At 38.3% G+C, this 12323-nt stretch overlaps 1 protein-coding gene across 2 annotated transcripts in view; it reads left to right on the top strand.

Annotated features, from left to right (window-relative positions):
- NFXL2 (NF-X1-type zinc finger protein NFXL2) overlaps nt 1-12323 on the top strand; it is a 133489-nt gene that overhangs the window by 58845 nt on the left and 62321 nt on the right. For both annotated transcript variants that reach the window (XM_089793043.1, XM_089793044.1), the window contains exon 6: nt 11507-11599. In XM_089793043.1, the coding sequence (XP_089649169.1) occupies nt 11507-11599 (93 nt within the window). The remainder of the gene's footprint in view (nt 1-11506; nt 11600-12323) is intronic.

The raw sequence follows: 12323 nt of genomic DNA, 5'->3' as shown, positions 1-12323 counted from the left end.
TGTGGAGCAGCCATTGAAGAGGCAAGTTTTTATAGACATTATGCAACAAACAATATGTCCACAAACACCAATAAAGAAATCTCCACAAATGTAATTCATTGCCCAAATGTTCTAGAACCATATAATTGAGAATGGATATTCCAAAACTAGGTAAACAAAAATATATAGTTGCAGTGAGAATGGATGAAGAGGTCGAAATCCCTTCGTACTTTGACGAAGATTTCGAAATAACAATATCACTCCAATTTATGGGCGGGGCAATTGTGAAGCCCAGTGTGTCGAGAGAAACATTGGAGAAGACAGAGATAAAATTTAGATCCCTCCCCATCTTCACGCGCACAAAACATGAAGTCTATGACAAAGGATCGACATGCCTATTTCCAGGCGTTTGGTGGAAGCAATTAGGTTAACTAGGAGGCATGATGGTTAGCCACACCCAACAAACACTAGACAATCGAGACCTTACTCTCAACAACACCTTGCGCCCTCATTCAACAATAGTCGGCTGTCAACTCCTCCATGGGTGTCAAGATTTATTTTTCGGTGCACACAACTCTTCTAATTCATTGGAGATTTTTAGGGTAAATGCGGGCACGAATCCTAAAAATTTGGTCTATTAAAAAGTAGAATTGGAATTGGTTTCCCAATTCCACCTTTTCATGTGGAAGATTGGTATTGCTCATTTTGGCAAAAATAGAATTTGGAAATTCCAATTCCATTTTTCTTTTTTGGAAACAGACTATGAATTTGGGAGTTTGGATATTTGCATTTCCAATTTCACCTCAATTCCAACAACCAAACGGACCCTTAGTGATTTGTAATCATAAAGATATTTTACGACTTCAGAAGTAACATTTGTTTTAATATGAGCATCTTCCCTCTTCTCTTCTACAATGTCCCTCAAAGATGACAGCAATCTCCACTCTCGCAAAATCTGTTTGGTGACCTAAAAAGTAGCATCTCTTTTGAGAAGAACTTCAACTTGCTTTAGTAATGCTGGGTACCACATTGTGACAAGTGATCAAGTATCAAGTGCAAATGGCTTATTGCCTCACTTTCAACAAGGGATGACCTAGGTTTGCAGACACATACTTGCAGAGTATCTTTTCCATTGTCATCTTCACTCACATACAAAGGAAGTTCGGAAAGATTGTTATCGAATGGACCCACCATATATGGCAACATGCACTATTTTATGTAGTTATAACTATTTTCAATTATCATATTTAGTTGTCACAACTACAATACAACTGCTTAACCAACCTTTCGTTTTGTATTGAGAAAATTGCATAAGACACTTTATATTTGATGATGTTAATGCTCAAATGCCTCTATTGTCAACATGGACAGGTGGCGACAAAATTTCTCAAACCTCTTTTAAATTCCTTTATAACTGATGGATGGTAGATGAGCAGCCTTCAAAACTTGTGACGTAGAAGTATCATGCCTAGATACATGCCAAAAAAACAAGTTTTATAGAGCTTGATAAATGTATCATCGCTTGTATGGGCAACCCCTAAAGGCCATGTTAGGAGACTAGATTCATATATATTTGTTCTTGACATCAATCAACATTCCAGAGCCTGAAATGCGGAACTTGCAGAATATTATATGATTGCTTTATTAATTTGATGATTATGTTCCTCGAAGCATATCAATTGTGAAATCAATCATGGTCTTAAAAATTTCCTTTGTCTCAACTCTGTTGAACATTAAGTCACGAATTAAACCAAAGGTTTGGGATGCATCATAGATAGATTTGGTGAAGTTGGCAACGCCCTCTATGAAAGGACTGCCAATATGTGTAGAGTCCTTCGCCAATGTTGTGAAGAGAGAAGGCACACCACAAATACTACCTTCACTCACAATTGCATTTGATAGAACCTAATGACACTAATCCACCGTTTTAGAAGGGATATTGTATTTGGAGCTACTGTTGAAAGGAGTTTGTTGTGAAGAAAATTGATGCCAGGCTAAATTAGTACCTAATTTCGTATCGGGTATATGCTGGAATATCACAAGCTTTGATACAGTTTTTCCTTGCTGTATTAAGGTATTGAGAAATAGATGTGTGAATCACTTATTGCCTTTGCATGCAGCCACAATGCTAGACTTGTCACCTGAATTGACCCACAACTATTTGTTGTTGTAATATTCATTACCTAAGGAAGCTATTCCAGGTGTTGTTTACCTTTCATGGAAATGAGCAAGGCGGGGCATTATATTTATTGACTCTTTGAAAATTAATCTGCTATTTATAAAATCATGCTTGTGGCTAGCACCAATAGGAGCGATTCAATAATCTAATGTTTGGCCTCCAAATTGCTATAGATTGGAATATCACACACTTTCTTTCAGATATACAGAATAATCCAATTAATACATATGAAGTAAAACCAAGAACATACCACAATACTAGTAGGCAAGGAAACGATTTCTTTATTGATACCAAAAACCAACATGAGTACAATACCAATGTTCCAAATATTTATAGAAGGGTTGGTTCATTGGAAACCAATCGACTCATTTCCTCACCACCTAACTACCCAACCCAACTAGCTTTAACAAGTACTAACATAATAGTTACTTTTTTTTAACTACATCTATTCGTCCCCCCAAAAAAAGAAGTCGTCTTCTAGACGACTGTAGAACATGAAACCAACAAAACAACTTTGATTTCAAGAGAAAGGATGGGAAGACGTCCTTGAGCTCGAAGTTCCCCTTAGCTGTTGCAGGTCTCGCTCAGCTATCTTCTGCTTCGTCCGAACGCCCTGCAATACCCATAATGCGTCCATCTTTTTAGTTTCTACGGCCGCGATCTTGCTCTCCAATTCAGTTTTTTCTTTGTTCCAGGCTTCCTGCATAGTAACTTTCTCCGCTTCCCACTGCAGTTGAAGACTCTTTCTTTCTAGCCCCAACAGTTTAGCTAGGTGTCTTTCTTTTGGAAGTTTAAAAAAAATTCCCTGAAAGACAACCTCCATTGTTGCCAATGCCTCTACGAGAGGCGATTGTTCCTGTCCCACGGAAATGATAGAGCTGCTCGTCCATGTAGTGGCCATGTCTTCTGAATAGCCACCCTGTTCCAGTAGTCCCCAATTTGCATGATAGTTAGTCTACATAAAGGCGGCCAAGGCCTCTGCTACCCTGATGATAGTTTCCAGATTCTGAGCCCTGGTTTGCTCCACAATCTTCCGAGTACACTGCTCCATGGCATGAAGCTTAGTGAGGAACAGTTTGGCCTTGATTGCAAAAGAGGCTATGTCTAGTGGTTCCCTGCGCTCACTTTGTACCTCAGCAATTGTCTCTATGGGTAAAGACACCATGCCTTTCTCTTCGAGTAACCTGTCTGTTTCCTCTAGGATGGTATCTGTCTTGATCACATCCGCATCAACTAGTGTCGTCATGCTACCCTAGGTGTGAATTTTTCCACTTTTCTCCTATCCTCCTGCTGGTTGTACCACAAGAGCAACCAGATGGACTACTTTTGGACCAAGAGGTGTTTGTAACCTCACTTCATGGGCACACTTTGTTTGGCACCTCAAATCTATGACTTTAGTACGGGAGGGTTGTTTTGGAATGATAAGCGGCTCCATCTTCGGAACTAATATTCTGGAAGCTCCCCATGTCAGAATTTGTTGCCTACCACCTGGTCCTTCCTTAACTCCTACTTGATTTGGATTAGAAGTATCTGCTGCCTCAATTTTGTCGGGATCACTAGATGGTTTCCGGTAAAGTTTAGAAGGTTCTGCTACCCCTGTTGGAAGTGGCCCCTTTGTAGGTGGTAAAAACGTCACCGTGTGTGGAGTCCCCTGTAGATGACTCAAGCGGGTCTCCGCCTCCTGTGAGATTGAGGAGGACAAATCCATATTGCTGCCTTCTTCTGAACTTCCATCATCCTCCTCTTTCACTTCTTCGATCACTACTGTTTGTTTCGATTTCTATTTCTTAGGTTCTCCTTCATTGTGAGATCCCATGGTATCCATATGCAGCCAGTATGTCATAGCCGGCTTGTAGGGCTCCAGCCTATTAGTTGGTACCAGAATTCTTCAGTGCTCACTGCTCACCTGAGTGCGTACTGCTTCTAAGAACAAGGCCACCGTATGATGAGGCATGTAAAAGGCTTTATGTTTTAGCTCCATGAATTTTTGCAGTCTATCAAAAAGAAATTTAGCCTAGTTATACACCTGTCCTTTATACAATCCCTCAACTTCAGGTAACATCCACAGGGCAATGTTGGATGTACATCTGCCCGTAGTGAGCTTGCTTTTAACCAAGTCTACAACATAGCGCCATTCATCGTTTGCTATTAAAATTTTCTTCAGACCCCTACTGTTCTTCAAGATTCCTTCCCATTCCAATTTTGTAAGATCTTTCTTGCACATTAATTTCAACCATTTCTTGTCCTCTACTATCATAGAAGTTTTTTCCACTTCTTGCTCTCAGTTGGGGATTCCGAAAACCCTACTTATTTCTTCTGGTGAATAAGAAACTGTCAGCTGTTGCTGAAAATGCTGTAGTATAGATTTATGGCATGATTTCTCATAACCTGTAATTAAATTTCATAGTATAGTATCAAATTCTTTTAATTCAAAAAATAGCATAAAAATTATTTTTTCTACCTCTACTGCGCACAATGCCTTTTCGAGGGGATGATCTGCTTCTGCTTTCTCCCACCAAACCCTGCACTCACTTCCCATCACACTCTCAAATGTAATATTCTCAGCAGTGATTGTGATTTTCTATGCCACTTTCCCTTTACGTTTTTTCATCTTCCTTACCTCCTTTGCTTGCAATAGGGCAGATTTCTTCTTTTTGGAGTGGATAATGTTTCCCATGCTCGGATTTCCAATGCTTAGTTTCACCATCGTGTGTCGCTGTGTTAATTCACAAATCTTGTGAACTGGTTGTATATGCCACCTGTACCAACTGTCCTTTCGAAGTGATTGCTTGTAACCAACTTTCATGTGTTGTCTTGGATTCTGTACGAATTTCTCAAGTACTAGGAATGCCTATTTTTGTCGTACCTCTGTCTGTTGTACTCCTCCAGACTGCTGCCGTATGAGTGACTCTACCTGCTGTACGACATTACTTCTTATGTCCCCTTGCCGTATGGAATTACTTCTTATGCTCCCTTGCCATACGGGCAATTGTATGGATGAGAATCTTTGCCTTTGATGTTGTACGAATGCAAATAAATGCCATATGGACGTGGATGGATGTTGTACGGCCTTGGATGGAAGGTGTACGCAGTTTACTTCTTGTTGCCGTACGCTGCTATGTTCAAATGCTACGATTTGGAAATGTCGCATTGTGCCTAGTTTCCGTATGGATGTGATTTGGTGATGTCGCACTCTGCCTTGGTCCCGTACGGAATTGATTTGGTGTTGCCGTACTCTGCCCTGCTGCTGTACAGAATTGATTTGGTGATGTTGTACTTTGCCCTGTTGTCGTACGACTTTCTTGGGCATCCTTCCTTCTCGTACAGCTGTCCGTACGAACACCTCTGCAATTTCCTGTCTGTTACTTCCTTCTCTGGCAATTCCTTCTCTGTTTCTTCGAGTAATGTTTTTGGTCATGTTTTGTGACTCCGTCTCTTTATAAGGACTTGGTTCAGTTTTTTCTCTTTTTGCTTTTCATTCTTTTCCTCTTTTATATTTATGAAATAGCTATTTGTCTCGTTATTCTGTCTCTCATACGCTTTTAACTCAGACACATTTACTAGGTCTCTGATAGGTTTGTTATCCAAAGTAGATAACTTTACTGCCGCATTCTCTTTATACTCCGTGTATTCCTTCGGGTACCTTCCTTCCAATTGAGAGTCTTGTATTTGTAATATATTACATTCTGCATGGAAAACTTCATAGTCTCACATTTGCCAGTGGAATAATCCATTAAGGGAATTTGTGTCATTGTTTGAGCACCCCTTCCTCATCTGGTTCCATCCCTTCATAGTTTTCTCCTTCAGAGTTTGATGCCAAGTCCTGACTTACTAACTGGTTTCTGAGATCTATGATTTACTTTCTTCCTTCAGTCTCAATAGATAGCGTGTTCCGTTTTCAGTTATGGGTAGCTTTTGCTGCGACCAACCGTCCCCTACCTAATAAAGCATCGTACCCTTTCTTTTCTAAAGGGATAACCACCAAATCAATAAAAAATTGTTGCGTACCAACGATGACTTTTGTCCCATCAGCATTCCTATACTCTTGATTCCATGTTGGTCTACTCCTAATAGTTGAAATGTCGAGGGCTGGAGTGTAGGTTTACCTAATTCCTTCCATGTTTCTTTTAATAAGACATTTACACTGGAACCTCCATCCACAATAGTATTTGAGAGTTTGCACCCTAGTATCTCCATCTCTACTACTGTTGGTGTTCTCCCCATCCCTATGGTGAACAATGTATTGTCTTCTATGTGTACTTATCCTTCCTTCTCTTTCTTTGAGGTTGTCTCTTTTGGTTTTGCCCCTCGTGTTAGTGCCACCTGCAATTGAGGTAATGTTTCTAATAAATCACCTATTTTTACTGGGATAGCAGTTTCCAGTACTGCCTCACAATATTTGTTATACCCCTATTGGAATTAGGTTTTTTCGACGTTGTCTTTCCTCGCTCCCCTGTGCTATCTTGAATGTCTTTCTTTGCTTCATGAAATCTTTCTGTCTCCATACTAGCATCTGGGTAGGTTAATTTTCTGGCTTGCATCCTGGTGATCACCAGAATTTCATCTTTTACATCTTCAATGTCTAACATATTTAATCCCTTTTGTCTCGAGCAATTTGCATTTTCATGATTGCCTGGCCCACACCATTTACAGAGCATCCCTCCATTTTTCCCTCCTCCGCTTTGGCAATCTCGTGCAAAGTGCCCCCATTCATTGCATCTCCTACACTGGGTCATTGGTCTCCCTTTGGAATCATACTGAAGTGGACGCTGGCGTGTGTTGTTATTGCTATTATTGTTACTTCCTCTCCTATTGTTTCTGTATCCTCCTGGTGAGGCTTCCGTATTTGTATTCTTCTGAGGAGTGGAGGGTGGTGTGGATTTCTCCCCTTGGGTCAGGTATACTTGAGCGCTCTATGTTTTTAAATTGTAAGGACAATCTTTAATTGTATGCCCCATTACTTGACAAATCTCGTAGAATGCTTTCTTCGGGCAAGATCCTTATGTATGGCCTTCCTTTCACAGTCAGTACACTAGAGTTCTCTCCTTTCTTTTCTTCTTTACTCCCGGCCACTTCCTTCATCAGTCATCTCAGATCTTTTCTCAAGGCCTGAATAGTTTTGGATTCTTCTTCGCTCGCTTCCGAACTTTCACTGGAGCTTCCATTCCTTCTTGTCTTAGAGGTTTTACTCGCATTTTCTATGTCCATGGTGCGAGTACACGCATCCCCAAAGGTTGATGGTGGATCTATCTTCATTTTTTTCTAAGGGACAGTGTTAGTCCTTCAGTGAACCATCATTTCTTCAGTCCATTTGCCGGCTTGCTGTCCAGTTTCCTTATGAGCTCTTTCAGTTGTCTAGTATAGGCTTTGACAAATTCACTCTTCCCTTGTCTTTTGTTATAAATCTATGTTACAATTTCATCATCGTCTCTCAGCAGTTTGAATTCCTCTTCAAAAACTGTGCGGATATTACTCTAGGTGTTTTTCTTTGCTGCGTCCAAGTCAGTATACCAATCAATGGCAATACCCCTTAGTGTGGTGCGGAAGGCTTTTAACCATTCCGCTGGTCATTTTCTCCATTCACTTGCCATATTGTTATGCACATTTTACATTGCCGAGCGGGATCGTCTGAGCCATCCCCTGTGAACCTTTGCAATTTTTGTTTGTCTATAGCCATTATGTGAGGTTTTTTTCCCTCTTGTGGGAACACTTCTTCCAACACTTCCTCCTGATGGAACACCTCCTCCCAATGGAACACTTCCCCCAACACTTCCTCTCGACGAGACACCTCCCGATGAAACACTTCCTTTGGATTGAACTTCGGATGGAACACTTCCTCCTGACTGGAAGTTCGCTCTCGAGGAGGAACTATTGAAAGTATCTTCTTCTTCTTGACTTTGCCCCTATCGGAGATCTTTTCCCATAGGCGTCTCTGGATTTTTGTCTCCCAACTTCCTTGCTGGTGTCTCCGAGATGACCAAATTTGCTATACCTACCAAATTTGCTATACCTTCGATTGTATGCTCGATTAATCCTTCTTGGATTCTTGTGGAATCCTCTTGTCCTCCCTTTAAGTTATGGCGTCTCCCCTGCTGCTGCTGGCGACGTAGTACCCTCAAGTCGACTTCTTCCTCAGTTTCTTCTCCTTCTACTCACCTGCGATATATATTTGGAATTAGGGGCATGAATCAATTTTATTGTCTTTCTCTTTTACTTGTAACAAATTGCTTGCTAACAGGCAAGAAATCTCTCCTAGGAGATCGTACATCGCTAGTGGCACTGGAAGTTTGTTGCGTACTGTACCTTCAGGAACCGTTCTCTCGGCTTCCCTTCGTACGTACTGATCAACCGCAACTTCCCATGCCGACACCAAATCACGTGTCAACTGATCTTCCTTGGTTATTTCCTCCACTTCCCGTCACTATTTATTACTTGGATGAGCGGTACAAAGGGCCTTCCCATTATTCCATCCTGTCGACCTACAGGTTCAGACTTAGGCAATGGCGCCAAAAATGTAGATTGGAATATCACAGACTTTCTCTCAGATATACAGAATAATCAAATTAATACATATGAAGTAAAACCTAGAACATACCACAATATCAGTAGGCAAGGAAATGATTTCTTTATTGATACCAAAAACCAACATGAGTACAATACCAATGTTCCAAATATTTATAGAAGGGTCGGTTCGTTGGAAACCAACCGACTCATTTCCTCACCACCTAACTACCCAACCCGACTAGCTTTAACAAGTACTAACATAATAGTTTCTTTATTCCACTTGCAACTACACTTTGCTTGGATACTAGTAATAAATGGGCCACTCTCTAAGTTGGAGACCCATTTGGACTTGTGTGCACAGGAAAATTTCAAGTTTGTTAATTTAACAACGACCTCTATTCCTCATTTCTCCATTGCCGCTCACTTCGGCTATTCAATCCCCTTAGGAATCAATAGTAGTGGACCCTGCAACATGTTGAGATAAATTGTAGAGAGTGGACTAGTGGAGTCAACTCTAGTAAATCGCAAGCTATTTCTTTTCTCGGTTATGTGTCGATCATGAATGCTAATGACTATTTCAATTCCTTCATCTCCTTATTTTATGCTAGACTATCCACCTCCGTTGAATTCTAGTCTTCTAAGTTTTCCCTATATTGCTTGGTCATACCATGTGAGGTTGACTGCAAAATCTCTAGATTTGTTAGACCTCATAGGTTGATAGGGAACCCACTCTAATACCATGTTTTTCCTAGTGTGCTCATTTATTTTTTTATTTCTCACTTATAGTTTTATGAGAACACACATCTCATTATATATATGAGAGAGGTGACTATTCACCAAGGATTACCACACTTATTAAAATATATTAATATATTTAATATTAAATAATTATATTACTATATTATTAGATCATATAATTGTATATATCAATATAAACATATTATCACAATTACAATATTATTATTATTTTTTGATTGGTAATATGCCTGGAGGCCAAGACTTTAAAATTCGTACAAAGAAAATTCTCATTTCAATAAGACATCGGAGACAAGAGATGGGATATGTATCTCTGATTTTGTCCTTGCATATTTAACAGAAAATTGAATTTGAAAATATTTTCAGCTGGACATTGTTGAGGAATTTTTCTCCGAAGATGTTCGTAATGTCTTTATTATTTATACCTAAAATCTTGTAACTCAAACTTTGACTAAGATCTTTGTTAGTATTTATTGATACAATTATACTTACACACTTATAAATAATGAGTTCACCTTTATGAAAAGATGTCTTTTTATGATTACCGTTTGTATTTTGATTTTTGCAATATATTTCTTTGAGTCTTATTCTTCTATCAATTATTCCAATCAGTTACCCATGTCTTTAGCCTTATCCACATATTAAAATGTTTTGATTAAGTTAAGAAATGTCTAACACATTCATATTACTGGAATGAATCCATTTATATGAACTGATCATTTGCTTTACCTTTTATGAATATATATTGACGTTTTAACATCATTTATGAAAAGTACAGCTGAATACATACTGATCAGGCATACGGAGTATGTTTTCTAGTTTCAAACAGAGCTTCTCAATTTTTTATCTATCTTATTTTCTTGTTTTTTAAAGAAAATAATAGGGTATATTATATTATTGTTAATATAATATAATAATAATTATATTATTAGTTAATATAATAATTTTACAATATAATTATTATCACATAATAATATAATAATATTATTATAATATAATTATATTATTCACAGTTAATAATAAAATATAATCACAACCTTTGTGATATCTATGTTGGCCTATGGATTTTGACCACAACTATAATAAAATCAACAATCCCTCTTAGCTAGGAAGGAATCCTTCTCGATAATAGATAGTTGATGACTGCCTTCAGTTTCGTCCTCTCAACACTAGCTTCAACAGGCTCACATTTCAACATTTTAGATAGAGAACATCATTGCCTATACAAAGTCTCAGGTGCTTTTCTTCCCACTTTTCCCTGCTATCTAGATTGAGAGGCTATCACTTTTAGTTGTGGGACTTATTAAGGCTTTCTTGTACCCAATAACTTGATTTTTTTTTTCAGCATACTTGGGGGCATTAAGCGCCCTTGGGATGGGAACATGTATGTCTAATAATATTCATTCTTCTACGTTGCTTTTTGCCATTTTGGTTACTTGAACTCTGTCATTCTCATCCTTGGTGCCTTGAATCTGCTTTGGTTTGGCAATAAGGGCATTTGATCCTCTTTATTTATGGCCCCAGTAACAAGGATCATTACACATTATGATATTTTTCTCTCTTCTTAGAGATTCACTGATATTTAATGTTAGCAAAGGTTGTAAAGCAAGTGCCATTTGCCTCTTAGGATATTTTATATAATGATAATGCAATAACAGAAGCTAATTCATTCTAATAACATGATAAATTTCATCATCTTGACTATTACTTGGATTCCCTTATTTTCAAACGCACACATATTAAGTTAATCAGAATTGTCATTGACACTCTTGTCATTGTGCCCAACGATGTCATTAATTCTTCTGGTACATGCTTTCCTATAGGTGTACAACAGTGCTGGTTTTCAGTCCCTTTTTGGTTTTGATCTTCATTGACCTCTTTTTTTGTTGACAAGTCCTCCCTTTATTTTAGTTATTTCTTCTTGCACTTGAGTCATATATTTGTGCTTTAACAGCCTAAGGTTTGCCTCCAATTATGTTTATATTGTTTGTGTTAATTTACTTCATAAATCTTAAGGTTCTGTATGCCCTAGTGCTATTCTAAGTAAGTGAATGTCTTTCTTTCTCATACTGAATTTTTAAATTTCAGGTGCCCTGTGGAGCAGAAAAGGGACTAAAGCCACCCAGGTGTCTTAGGAAATGTACCATTCCTCCTCAATGCAGACATGGTTCCAAATGCAAGGTTTTTATTCAATCTTTTCGCTTTCGGGTTCTGTTAATGACAGATATGGAATGTTCTTTTGGATTGCTGTGGTACGGTTGCATGATATAGGTCCTCATTCCAAAATTCTAAGTTTACATGATATAGAAATGGAGATTGAAATCTCTTATAGGACTCCTCATGCTTATGTTCTTTTTGTAATATTGTTTGAGAGGCTTAAATAATGAATTTTCAGGAACTAAATATGCTATAACTCACTTTAAAGTTTAAATTGTTCACGAGCAATTTAATATTCCTTTCAACATTCCTTCTATATGGTGGATACAAAACTACTTTTTTGTTTTTGTTTGGAGTTTGAACTTTGGATACAGTTAAAGAACGGAATTCTTGGCTTATTGCCAATGCTATTTCATCTTTAAAACAAATGGAAAGTATGATTAACAACTTGAAATTATATGGAAGTATAATTATGCATTCGTATACAAATTGTGGTTGGAGAGAGCTCTTTTGTGAACCATAAACTGTCATGTTGACTTCTAGGAGCATATGGAAGGTATTTGGTCTAGGGATATCGATCAATGCAAATATGACTCCAACCCATGTGTGAAATTTTAAAAGATTTTGCATCTGGTACATCATTTAAAAATAATAAATTAATGCTTGATGGAGAGAAAAGATTATATATGCACTAGAATAGACAATGCTTGGATGATAACCATAGTTTTAGGACTTTGCGAGTACTCTT

The sequence above is a fragment of the Cupressus sempervirens genome, chromosome 7, assembly GCF_028749045.1.
Source record: "Cupressus sempervirens isolate cs-2001-9-10 chromosome 7, ASM2874904v1, whole genome shotgun sequence".
NCBI classification, from domain to species: Eukaryota; Viridiplantae; Streptophyta; class Pinopsida; order Cupressales; family Cupressaceae; genus Cupressus; species Cupressus sempervirens.
Note: the sequence above shows the minus strand (reverse complement) of the source record. Positions and strands in the feature narration are given on the sequence as shown.